Source organism: Dunckerocampus dactyliophorus, chromosome 12 (genome assembly GCF_027744805.1).
Source record: "Dunckerocampus dactyliophorus isolate RoL2022-P2 chromosome 12, RoL_Ddac_1.1, whole genome shotgun sequence".
Classification (NCBI taxonomy): domain Eukaryota; kingdom Metazoa; phylum Chordata; class Actinopteri; order Syngnathiformes; family Syngnathidae; genus Dunckerocampus; species Dunckerocampus dactyliophorus.
This window is the reverse complement of record NC_072830.1, coordinates 6,130,803-6,144,185: the sequence shown is the minus strand read 5'-3', so window position 1 is coordinate 6,144,185 and position 13,383 is coordinate 6,130,803. Positions and strand designations below refer to the sequence as shown.

Here is a 13,383-nt window from a genome sequence, read left to right as displayed (position 1 = left end):
CCCAAAATAGGCCGCAATAAGTGAAATCGGCGAAGTAGCCATCTCTATTTTTCGAGTCGCGGGTATCCCAGCTGACTTTGGGCGGGAAGCAGGGTACACCCTGGACCGATCGCCAGCCAATTGCAGAGCACATATACTGTAGACCCAAATAGAATGTGGGAGGAAGCCAGAGTACCCGAACAGAACCCATACACGCACGGGGAGAACATGCAAACTCACACAAAGATGCAAACTCATCAACATTCGTAGTAAAAATTGTTTGATTAGATTCAAACCCCCCTCCCTTTCAATATGCCTCACACACTCAAACACATGTACAGGTACTCACCTCTGATGAATGATAATGAAAGATGATCAATGAACAGATGTAGGCTTGTCACGATAACAAATTTTGCTAAACGATAATTGTCCTACAAATTATTGTCGATAATCAATATTATTGACAACATTTTTAATTATATGGCATAATAATGAGAGTACATTGTATCAAAAGCAATAGCCTCTAATTTCTCGAGTATTTAACATTGTTATTGGAATGTCAAGAGCTTTTAAATAAATTAAACATAACAAATTAAATAAAAAAAGACCAAAAAAAAACCATAATTAAAATAAAATGGACATTTTTGTGGGAATGTCAATGATTCGCTGGCTTTTGACATTCGGTGGTAGGCGTGGAATGTAACTCCCGGGAAAAGCCGGGATCTACTGTGTAAGTGTCACAGCAACTACGGGGCATTCAAGGACCGCTGAACAAAGTGCGAAATCTCAGTGCTTGGAGAAAAAGCATCATCAATCAAGCATAAAGACATAAACATCCAATCCAACACACTATATTTTTATAGCACATTTATAAACACCATTTCCAAAGTGCTGCACAAAGTTGTGAATTAATAAATTAGAACAAGTACATTCAAATGAATATAATAAAAACTATTAAAAACCAAAAAATAGTAAAAAATAATAGGAATAATAAAGTAAATTTAAACAACAAGCATTTGAAGCAACAATAAATAATAAAATAGATTTAAAAGAGACTAAAATAAGTAAAACCAAATCATGTAACAAAATGGTGGATGTTTTAAAGAGTGGTACTTGTGTGCTGTACATTTTTTCTGCAGTATCTCTTAATGTGAGTGATGTGTGTTTTCTGCGGAAACAACGTCCTCCTTTCAGAGGAAAAAAATACAAATGAAACATTTTTTTGGCCAAAAATCCGCAAATTTGTGGGGTCGTGAATGCTGAATCACAAATGTGCCGGGATCCACTATAATGTTTCTTTACTTCTGTGTTATTATCACTTTATAATTAATTATAATAATGGATTTGATTTTATTGCGCTTTTTCAAGCACCCAAAGCACTTCACGCCCCAGTCACACACTGGTGTTGGTAATCTACATCTGTACGCACAGCTGGGTAGTCTGACGGAAACGTGGTTGCCAGTTCGTGCCTACGGCCTCTCCGACCGTCAAACATTCATTGGCATTCATACACCAGTGTGGGTAGCACTGGAGGCAAGGTGGGTGAAGTGTCTTGCTCAGGGACACAACAGTGACTTGGTTGGAGGCAGTGAGGATCGAGCCGCCAGCCTTCCAGTTTCTGGACGACCTGCTCTACCTACTGAGCCACTGTTGCCGAATTTTGTGAATTCTACACAATACAGTATGTTATTTTGCACCAAAGTAGCCTTATTTGTTATTTTTATTAATTTTTTTCACACTAATTTCTCAACCAATTCAAAGCATTCCAACATGAAAACATTCAGCTTATTCAAGACGTTCGGACTAAGAATGGTTGTTTGTGTGTTTTGGACCAGTGTGCTTCCGTGTCGGTTGTTTCATGTGTTTAGTAAACTGTTGGCACAGTGATATCAATGGAGATTGGGCTTTAAGACCTGCAGAATAAATCCGTGTCCATGCTTCCAAATAGAGGAGCAGGTCTTTGTCTCCCAGTTCTCCCTGAGAGGATTAACATCAGACATTGCCACGGGCCTCCTCCTCCTCTTCTTCCTCCTCCTCATCCTCACCCACAATGCTCTTTTATCATCTGGCAGCTTGTACACGCCGTTTAGGATCAGTACCAGCCATCCAAAATCCACACAGATGTTGATGATCCTGCTACATTCTGCTCACTGCTTGGCTCCAAACTAGCGTCTTGTTTGTGCCTACATCTTTAACGCAGCATTACACAACCACAAAACCACCTGAGCTTAAAATATGAGTGATAGAACAACATTCATTATAGTCCTTCATGCATTCTGTCCTGTCATTACCACTACTGTCAGTAGAGGCCACTGTTGCTCCCTCACTAACCAACTGCGAGAGCCAAACGGCTTTGACTTGGATCAGGCGCATTTTTAACATGAAGGCTTTCTTTCTACGTGTTCTCTGTGTGTCTGCAGCCCTCTTCAACCTGATCCCAGTAGGCCTGCGGGTGGTAGCCATGCAGGGCGTGAAGGCTGGACTCTATGTGGCCATGAATGCTGAGGGCTTCCTCTACACGTCTGTAAGATCACCATCCATAAATAATTAGATTTGACAACAAAAAATTAAGAACTTTTATGTCAAGATTGTCAACAAATAGATTTAGCAAAAAAGATTGTCTTTTTGATTTTTCAAGATATATATATATATATTTACTTAATATAATATAAATAATTAGTAAAAAAAAAAAAAAGTATATAAATAATTTTTACCATTATATAAAATATTAAATAACATAATATAAATATAAGATAAATATTCCGAGTTTTAAAAAATTTATAATAAATATAAATAATAATAAAATAAAGAAATAATAACATGTAAATATATATAAAATATTTTTAAAAATAATATTAAAATCATAAAATAAAATAAGCATCATTTTTAAGCTTTTGCAGGCCATGCATGCGTTCATTCATCTGCTGACTTTTAAATGTCTTCTCTCATCCTCCTCCGTCGTACTTGTAACACCTCCCTGTCAGTGGGCGTCATGATGCCGTTTTATGCATTATTCAGTCTTCTCCTCACATAAACTTTAAAGTGGCATTCTTCATCCTGCCTCTGCTCATCTCTTCATAAAATGCGTGCAAAAGGAAATATTAAAGCCCGTGTGTGTTCATCAGGACATCTTCACGGCCGAGTGTAAGTTCAAGGAGTCGGTGTTTGAGAACTACTACGTCATCTACTCGTCCACGCTGTACCGGCAGCACGAGTCGGGCCGAGCCTGGTTCCTGGGCCTCAACAAGGATGGCGTCATCATGAAGGGAAACCGTGTGAAGAAAACCAAACCCTGCTCGCACTTTGTCCCCAGACCCATTGAAGGTAAGACCGCACGTCAACATCTCTATTTTCTGTTGAAATGTACGATACACGCCACTGAGCTTGTGCAATTTAGAATTTAACTAAGATTTTCATAGTTGAAAACAGATTATTATGATTATTTTATCATTATTTACAATGGGAGCATTTTTATACCAAATCCAAACAAATCAGGTCGACCTTTCTTCTTAAATAATCTTCATACATCTTCCCCAATCTAATGTTCCAAAAATGACAACTTAATTTTGTTTTGTTTGGTTTTCATAATATTACCAATTAAAAAAAAATTTTATATTTTTTTTATATTTCAACTCTACGGAGCTAAAATGAAATTTTTCCTCACATTACAAGTTTATTTTCATAAAATTGCGACTGTTTCCTCTTAATATTTTGACTTTATTCTCGTAAAATTAGAGCTTTTTTCATTTCTGCTGTTTTTTCCCCCAACTATTTAAACTTTTTTCTTGTAGATTTTCTTCTCGTAATTATGACTTTATTCCAATGTCTTCACTTTATTTTCGTAACATTACAACTTTTTCTGCAAACTAAAGTTACAACTATTTGTTATTTTGTTTGTTTTTCATAATATTACAACTTTTTAAAAATAACGTCTTATTTCTTTAATATTTAAACTTTATGCTTCTAAAATTACATAATTTTTCCTTTTTTATTATGATGTTATTCTTGTACAAAGACAACTTTCTTAATATTTTGACTTTATTCTGTTGATTTTTGCTGCTGCTGTTGTTTTTTTTTAGTTTTCTTGTTACATTATATTTTTAGCATGTGCTGTGGTTCAAAAAAAAAAAAGAAAGAAAAAGAAAAAGCCATATCCACAATGGTGTGCCATCAGGGTCAGCAGTGCCTTTTCTGCTTGCCTACACACTATCAGAAGCACTGACATACATTTACGACTTAAATTCTAGTATTTGTGCCATGTAATTGTTTTAATTGTATTAATTTATTCCCAACAGTCTATTTTATTCATTCCATAGTCTCTGAGCTGCAGGTGCTTCCAGTGCATTTATGTGTATGTTTGATTTTTTTTGTCCAATCAGATTTCATCTTTTATGTCAGTGTAATCTGCCCAGGGCCTTCAGAATCAGGAGTGCTGGCCATTGTCACTTAAACTATAGTTTGTAAACAATGGGTCTGTTTCTTGAACCAATCACAGGGCCTGCTCGCTGGCCCTTAATAATAGCGTGTCAAACTGTGCTTGGCTATCTGAACAAAACATCTTAGCTTTGTGTTACAGGCGACAAAGCAAATTAGTGGGGTTTTTTTTCAAATACTAATTTATGTAATAAAATACCTCCATTAATAATAAATTCATTTTATTTAAACAACATGCCGAGGGTCAATAAAAAAAAACAAGCTAAGAGATGAGAATGGCCCCCAGGCCACACTTCCAGACACCCCTGGCTTAGCTTTGTTGACAGCCGCTGACTTTCGCCAAGACTTCTTGTCGACAACGTGCACGTGACTGAAGCTCACGTTTTGAAGTAGCGCTCTGCAGGCAGCGGTCGTCCTGCGTGAGCGTCCTATCGGTCCAAGGACAAAGTGAAGCTCTAGTGTCACACTTGGAAGTTTAAGCGGGAACACAAAGCTTCCAGCTCTGCTTTCAGCGCTCCAGCTCCGCTCCCCCTCCCTCCCATCCTCCCTCGGCGTCATTTAAAAATATCTGTCAACTTTCTTCTCCTCTTCGTCCTTCAACCTCCTCCTCGTCTCTTCACCTTGTGACAGCGTGACATGAAGGTTGTGTAGAGCCAAAAGTTTATTTATTATGGGTGAGCACGGTGATGAGTGCATGAAGGAGGAGGGGAGAGCCATGTGGACTCTTTCATTCTAGTCCATTGCAAACTGAACTTTAACGTATGGATGGTTAGAGCTGTATACTTGCTCACTTGAACATTATTGTAAATTTCAGCAGCAGGCACAATCAGCATGACACATTACGCCGCAATATCTGTTGTGTCTCCCTTAAACCGTTCCCCCTGCACCCTGTGTAAACTAGGAACCTTTACATTCCAATCCTATTCCAGCAGATGCTGCTTTTGCTAGGACTTCTTTCTGCGATTGCCATTAGATTGCTGCGATACATAGTTTGAATACATAGCCACCAATACACTTGATTTACATTAGTGCTAGTAGCCTTGAGTTGGTGACTATTTTCCACCCGTGATCGGCGGTACATCGGTGTTTGTTTAGCTGGCGTTCAGCCAAATGTGATGCACGTAAATAGAACGGCTCGGTGATTTTAAAGTTCGGACAACTCCAAACATCTACACTAGAACATCATTTGAAGTACTTCACAATCCGTATTTATTTAATAACATGAAAAAAATATAACATCTTAAAGAAATCCATGTACTCACCAGTGATGTCAGTTCCTCCTCCTCAGTCAGCAATTGTGGACGTAACATAGCTTGTGGAACAGTTTTGCTCTGATCAACCACTCAGAGGATGGAAAAGTGCTGATGTCACTGTGGTCTGGCTAACTGGCCCTGAGAGGTGATTATGAAGTTTGATTGGTTAAAAACAAAAAAATCTCTAAATTGTATATGACTCCTGACTCTGAAGGCCCTGGGCAGATTACATTGATATGGCAACCAAGAAACTAAACAAAAATAATTGACTTTTGAAATAAATTAATACAATTTTATGGAGCAAATACGAGAATTTAAGTTGTAAATGCAGGACTGCTTGTGAGGAGGCTTTTTTGGCCCTGACCGCACACCACTGTTATCACACCTTTAGATTCAGTATAACAGCATATTCAGTCTAATAGCTTCTCATAAAAAGCCTTTCTAAGTCACACACTCACATAGCACAATCAGAGTTGCGCAACACTTACACGACTGATGGAAAAATACTGGAAGAGGCGGATGCACAATAGAGGCATTGTTCTCACTTTCTCACCCAAGCTTAACTTTCACCTTCACACAAACGTAACTTTCACTTTCTATGTATTCTGAATGTATGTATTCTGAGGTCTTCATCAATCTTCCTCGTTGATGCTAGAGTCCAGTGCTGTAACCAAATATGTTGCTCTTATCCTTTTTTTTTTATTTTTATTTTTTGAAAGCCTTTTAAAGTATGTGAACATGGACTGCTTCTGAGAGAGCAGTGAGGTCCCAAGAACCAGGAAGGAACGACAAGGAATATAAATAGCTTTTAAATCCCACATGTTTAAAATTTTCATGCCAAAAAAAGCTCTTTTTGAACATGAGAAAAAGTGACAAAGTGACCCTCTTCTTACGTGACAATCTTTTACTGTGTGTGTGTGTGTGTGTGTCTCTCTGCGCTTTTGTCACGCAGTGTGCATGTACAAGGAGCCGTCGCTGCACGAGCTGGAGGAGAAACTGCTCAAGACGTCGCGCAGCCCAACCATGAACAGCGAGGAGCGAGCGAGGAGCCCCGATCGAGCGCAGGCGCAGCAGCAGCAAGAGGACGAGGAGGAGGACTGCACAGAGCAGGAGGGCTCATAGCCTGCAGCGCTCCGTGCAGGAGGAACTCCCATGTAACACTCCCACTGTTCAGCACCACGCCGATGACAACAAAACGCCATGACGACGGAAACTCCAACAAAAACAAAGAAAAGGAAAAAAAGAAGCAAAAAAAAAAATCTGAAGGAGGGGGGGAGGGGCTTATTTAAAAGTACGAAAGAGGACTTTGATGATGACGATCTACATTTTATGCAAAAAGCCCCGCTGTGTCGGCGCCAGGGGGCTAGCACATCTACTCTTCATCGCCACATCGTCATCATCACCGTCACCCGTGACAACAAAATGAAGGAGCAAGCGCTGAGAACTGCCAAGCTTTAAGCCATGTAGGAACATCACGTCCTTTTAGAACCTACGCACTTTCTTTCAACTCACCATGCTGCCGCTGCTTCTTCTTCTTCTTCCAATCCTCTGTGTGCTTCCATCCTGGTCAGACTTTATGATTCATTAGTGACGTGTCAAAGAGGTCAAAGTGCGTGGCCTGCTTCATGGATTATTGTCTTGTCATATTTTCACCACAGTTTGATCACGTCGCATCAAATGTCACTGAAAATGCTGAGACTGAAAGTTACACCAAAGTGCGGTGTTGACCCTCACAGAGCTTCCATTTGTCTCCATCACCAAGCATGCTTCTGTCATTTATTCCAAAATGTTTACACTACTGCGTCCTCTCAGACCTAGCTACTTGTGACGCACGACTTCAGTGTTTCCCAGTGTAGGGTCCGCCACGTGTCCACGACAACGGCCTTGCTAAAATTGCTTAAAAAAAAAAAAGACCCTTGGAGCAGGGCTTCTCAACTGGTCTCATCCTGGGACCTGCATTTTCCCATGGTCTTTAACTTTTATCGAGGTAAAAAGCACGCTAAATTACTTTTAGTTAAAATAGCCTTCAAAACGCATACATGTCATTTTTAAAGAAACAAAAATACACTCAATGACGTGCAAATTGTATTTCAGAACGCAATATTAAGAGGAATGTCAATGACAAAAAAAAAATCAATATTAAAATACTTATTATTTGTATATACCAAGGAAGAAGATGCCAATGAAAAATATATTTTCAAAATATTAGCATTTAAAAATAAAATAAAAATATACTTCAGACTATTAGAAAATTACATGAGAATATTTCATGTCATTTTCTGCAATTTTTTATGTATATTAATTATTGAAATTTATTTATTTTGAAAATGTATTGAAATACAAATATTTTAAATCACATTAAATATTTGTATGCGATTTTCCAATAGTCTGAGGTATGTTTATTTTTTTGTTATAATTAAATTTTAATGTATTTTTTTATTATTTAATATTTAATTGTATTATTTTATTTATTAAATACAAATATTTAAATTGTTTTTTTTGTTGTTTTTTTTTACTTTCTGTCGTTATCGCACTTTTTGGGTGCCCACCAGTTGAGAACCACTGCCTAGCGTCAGTGGATGATACTGCAGTGTGCACGCGGGCCACTAGTGGGTACTGTGACCAACACATTGCAAAGAGAGGAGTGGGTGTGCACGTGATGAAATGTTAAGTATTGACAACATTGATTGTCCGTGGCACTACCGTAGCTCTCTAGGCTGCCATTTTTATTGTTGTTGTCTCAACCATGCACGGCTAACTCCCTGCAAACGTCCTCGCTTAAAACGCCATCGCTGTCTTAACTTTTTAACAATTCACCAGTCAGTGGTAGCGCAAAGAGTCATTAGTGTAATCCAAATTACATTTTTTTGTTGCATAACATTTGAGCCTTGGCGTAAGGGTGCGTGAGACACTGGTTCGGAGGATGATCAGCAGAGACGTGAGTCGTTTAAAGACACTGGCGTGCATTCGTGCTGCGTTCAGGGTCCGATCAGGTGGAACACTTTCAGGCGTAAGTATTGCATGACGTGTTGGACAAAAGTTCCTTTTAAACAATTGATGAAGACACAAGCGAGTGGTGTGCAGGCATGCGCTGATGCAAAATGCGATGACATGATAACGCTGAGAATGATGAGACGGCGGAGGCAGCATGTGTTCAACACAACTCTTATGTTTTGGTTGTAAAACGACAAGCAAGTTGTGAAGGGGTGATGATGACATCAGGCTCCTCCAATCAGCCCGGCCCACCAGGAAGAAGCGACACGTCACTTTTGTGAGCGTCGCTGGATGTCGGCTGATGGGAGGACTCGACATTTTTCGGTCAGCCAACACTGCCACATTCTTCGTCTTGACTTTTACTTTGTTGCGTTTGACTCAATGTTTGCAAGGTCATTTGTGCCATGTATTATTTATAAAATATTGTCTTTCGCCAGGTAACATTTGACTGTAGATGACGTTATGTAGCTGCAAGGATATTTTACCATTTTTAGATGTTGTGTAGCTGAAAGCATCTTTGACCGTATTTAAGTTAATTTTGATTCTGTGAGGAAATACAACAAAAGTTTTACATGGAATGAAACCCTTACACAAAAATGGCAAGTTTTTTTATCTTTTCATCCTCATCTTTTTTCTCGTTTTTTCCAAAAACAAAAAGCTTCATTACTATGAGTATTAGGGCCACATTGGGGAAAAAAAACTGAGATTTTGAGAGTGAAGTGGTGAATTTACAAGAATAAAGTTGTAATATTACGTGTCAGAGGGAAAATAAAGCATAGTAGCTCTTCGGGAAAGAAGGAAACATTCCTCTTGCTTCAGGCAAGCTTTTATTTATAACGTGGCAGCAAAACAGAGCAGTTGAGCGCAAACACATTAGCATGTCTAGCATGCCCTTCTCACTTCCGCCCCCTTCACAAAAGATCACATAAGTCCCCCCTTTTCATCGCTGTCTCAGGCAATGCCTGTAACATAAAGTTACGAGTTTTTCTCGTAAATTTACAACTTTATTCTCAGAATATTACAAGTTTTTTCTTGTAAATTAAGAAAAAAACGGCATTGCCTGAGACACCTATGAAAAGGGGGGACTCGTGGCCTTTGTCAAACCTGACTTTTTTTCCTCATAAATTTAAGTCTTTTTTCCTCGGAAATTTCCCCAATATGTCCCTAATACGCCGTCGTACTTTAGAGATGGTATGCCTTTCAGAAAAGGTTAAATGACCTTTGAGTAACCTCCCATCAGCCCGCCTCGGCTGACACGTGACGCTTCGGCACTCAAAAGGTTTTTCTTGTTGCAAGAGGGGGGGAAAAAGCAGACTATTTGCATGTGAAGCCGCCTAAAAGTGAGCGCACAGATATCAATAAATCCACCTGACAGCTGAATTGTGATGCATGCTTTGTTGTTTGTGTCGCCATTCTTTCATTTGATGGAGGCAACTCGCCCATCATTGCCAGTCCACGCCGCCGTCCACTTTTGGGACTGTACATCCACCGTTTGTGAACGCTCCCCTGTTTTCTGTTCAGTCTGCTTCTTGAATGGCATCGCAGCACAAGGTACATGTTTTAAGTGTACTGTGTGAAAGTCTGCACAAAAACACAGTACTGTAACGTAAGTCGGTTGTCGCTGATGGCGATAAACAAGTGGACATGTTAGAAAGGACTCGCTGTGTGAGGGATCGGCTTACCTGACATTCGACATTTTCCTCAGTTTCTATCCATCAGCCTGCTAATCAGCCAGAGACCCTGGGGTGGGGTGATGTCATAACCAAGTGATGGCGGCAGTTTGTCAGCCATGTTGAAATGTGCTCTCAATTTGCACTCTTTATTTCTGTTTTGTGTTTGCTAATGTTTGCGCCTTATCTGAGACACTTCCATCTTAATGCATCATGTACTAGAAGTATCATCGCAAACGAAGACATTATTGAAAAATTAAACAAAAAAAGAATGATACAAGATGCATTGTCTGGTTGTTTTTGTGTTTTAATTTAAGGTTTTGTATAATATTTCCCTAGTTCATCTAGCTGTAAAACTAAAAAAGATGAAAGAAGAAAAAGAAAATAGTAAACTAAAGGATAATGTTATATAAGTGTAAAGGCCTCTGAGGAATTAGTTGACATGCTCCGAATATTCTTAATATTTCAAAGTGTTTACTAAATAATAAATGACGTTGAGGAAGTGCAATACACAGGCCAACACATGGGGGGGCGCTCAGGCTCTTTTTCGTTGGTGGACTCGTCATAACAGATAATGAAGAAGACGACCCCTCCTGTTTGGGGCAAAGCTGTCGCTCAACCTTAAGACAATCAATATTTAACTACAAGTACTTATTGAAGTTCAACTCTAGTGCAATTGTTACCTAGTAATATTTCACATACTTGTGGCTGTCAGCAAACCTCACCTGCTTTCCCCGGGAGCTCCCAAGACTGCGGCGTTCCAGAGAAGCAACCAGGCTCGGCTAAGCTAACCTAGGCTAGGCTAGGTGGCTAGCTGTGGCGCTAAGCAGTCAGAATGGATCTGTTTGACGACCTGCCGGAGCCAACTCAGGCCGGTGAGTGAAGGCTTTGATGGGTACGTTGATTACTACTTGTAGGCGATTGCTCCGTTACCAATACACCGACAAGGTAATCGAAACGTAATTGAATTGTCGTTAGGAGCCACTTCATGTCTTAATGATGGCGAGATTAATTTGAATGAATAACTTCATTATTGGTTCATACAAAGATCATAAAGTGTGCACTGTAACTGAATTGAATTATTTTGGGGGTTTAAACTTTCAATTGGCATTACGACACGTGGTTGCTGATTCTATTGGAACTTATTGTGTATTATATGTGGTCAGGTGTCGTCTCAGCGGCTGTTGCAGTCCTGCCACCATCCACCAAAGAAGAGAAGAGTGCAAAACGAAAACGAGAGGATGAAGTGTGTCCCACGATTCGAAAAGAAGAGGAAGAGGAGGAGAACAAGAAAGTTTGTAGAGAAGGTTTTCACCTGTGTCACAATGTTTGCATCCTTTGCTCTGGTGGACTTGTCATGAAGCATGCTACAATAAGGCGGCTTAGTTACTGTGCGTCTGTGTGTGTGTCAGGCCTCCCCTTGCTGAGAGGCTACGTGGCGGCGAGGCGTGGCGAGCGTGACGAGATGCAGGACGCTCACGTGCTGTTGCCCGACATGAGCACCTGTTTGTCAGCACTGCCCAGTCAAGTGTGAGACACATCTACACACATCTCATATGTAACCCTTTCTCTTTGGCTGATGTCTCATGCATGTCTTTGTCCCCAAGATCTCGGGTGTCGTATTTTGCCGTGTTCGACGGCCACGGCGGGGCTCGAGCGTCTCTGTTTGCCGCAGAGCATCTTCACCAAACCCTGGCTAAGAAGTTTCCTCGAGGTTAGAAGCTGGGACATTCTGTGTCAGTCAGCATTGTCCCCTTCATGGCCAAATGTGTCGTCTCTTCCAGGTGAAACTGACAACCTGGAGAAACTTGTTAAAAAATGTCTCATAGACACTTTCCGCCAAACAGACGAGGACTTTCTGAAGAAAGCGTCTAGCCAGTAAGACTAATTAACATCAGTGTGCACCAGGGCGGGTGTGTTGATTGGTGGACACACAAACAAGTAGAAAGTTGCCCACCATTGTTGTTCTTTGTTTACTGCGTGTCCTTCAGGAAGCCAGCATGGAAAGACGGCTCCACGGCGACATGCATGCTGGTGCTGAATGACGTGGTCTACGTGGCCAACCTGGGAGACAGCAGGGTACAGTGCAGTGGCCACGTTACACCCCGGTCTATCTGCCTCGGGCCTGCTAGTTGTCCTGACGTGTGTTTGTGCGCAGGCGGTGTTGTGTCGGATGGAGGCGGAGGGAGGATCCACAGAGGAACGGCGGCCAGCGACGCTGGCGCTCAGTAAAGAACACAACCCGACTATCTACGAGGAGAGGATGAGGATCCAGAGGGCGGGAGGCACCGTCAGGTACAGCAGCACTCCATGTGGTTGTTTCTCTTACGAGTACCCATGTTATGAGCGGAAATGATGACATAATAAGACAACCCTCCTGTCTCTCCACAGGGACGGCAGGGTGCTGGGCGTCCTTGAGGTGTCTCGCTCCATTGGAGACGGTCAGTACAAACGCTGTGGCGTCATAGCCACACCTGACCTGAGGAGGTGTCAGCTGACGTCCAGTGACAGGCAAGAGCAAACCACACACACGGCACATTTGTCAAGTTGTCATCTCATACACACACACACACGTGGGCGTGATGAGAAGGTTCCCAAAAAACTGTCTCCTGTCCCCTCTAAGGTTCATCATCTTGGCCTGTGACGGCTTGTTCAAAGTCTTTTCTGCTGATGAAGCTGTCAAATTTGTACTAGACCTCTTTCAGGTACGAAGAGGAAATCTGGTTAATTCTTCTGCTTCATTCAAGGACATGATAACAAATCTGTACACTCTCCTCCTGCAGGAAGGAGGTGCTGACCAGAAGTTGACAGACAAGGAGGAGCAGTTTGAGGCTGCTTGCCAACAGTTGGCCAGTGAGGCGGTCCGACGAGGCTGCGCCGACAACGTCACCGTCATTCTGGTTTCTATTGACTTCTGAACACAACAGACACACATACACATAAACACACCGTATGAATTTACTTTGTTTTCCAATAAAATCGTTTTCTTTACTTCCTCTTGTTGGCTGTTATGTGTTATATACTGTAAATACAATCACAACATTTACACCTAA

General features: G+C 40.9%; 2 protein-coding genes across 4 annotated transcripts in view; both read left to right on the top strand.

Moving 5' to 3' along the window:
* LOC129190843 (fibroblast growth factor 12-like) overlaps window positions 1–10,610 on the top strand; it is a 30,417-nt gene extending 19,807 nt beyond the window's left edge. For both annotated transcript variants that reach the window (XM_054793502.1, XM_054793501.1), the window contains exons 3-5: window positions 2,400–2,503; window positions 3,105–3,303; window positions 6,619–10,610. In XM_054793502.1, the coding sequence (XP_054649477.1) occupies window positions 2,400–2,503; window positions 3,105–3,303; window positions 6,619–6,788 (473 nt within the window). In that variant the 3' untranslated portion in view covers window positions 6,789–10,610. The remainder of the gene's footprint in view (window positions 1–2,399; window positions 2,504–3,104; window positions 3,304–6,618) is intronic.
* Window positions 10,611–10,754: 144 nt separating this feature from the next.
* Window positions 10,755–13,330, top strand: ilkap (integrin-linked kinase-associated serine/threonine phosphatase). 2 transcript variants are annotated; one of them, XM_054793488.1, is made up of 10 exons: window positions 10,755–11,205; window positions 11,497–11,637; window positions 11,743–11,860; window positions 11,938–12,044; window positions 12,115–12,208; window positions 12,322–12,409; window positions 12,489–12,625; window positions 12,722–12,841; window positions 12,954–13,035; window positions 13,114–13,330. In XM_054793488.1, exons 1-10 carry the CDS (start codon window positions 11,166–11,168, stop codon window positions 13,246–13,248), a joined length of 1,062 nt encoding a protein of 353 aa, XP_054649463.1. In that variant the 5' UTR covers window positions 10,755–11,165; the 3' UTR covers window positions 13,249–13,330. The 2 variants fall into 2 exon arrangements, with proteins under 2 accessions (XP_054649463.1, XP_054649464.1); XM_054793489.1 differs by having other exon boundaries at window positions 11,186–11,205; window positions 11,497–11,624; window positions 13,114–13,329.
* The last annotated feature ends 53 nt before the right edge of the window (window positions 13,331–13,383 follow it).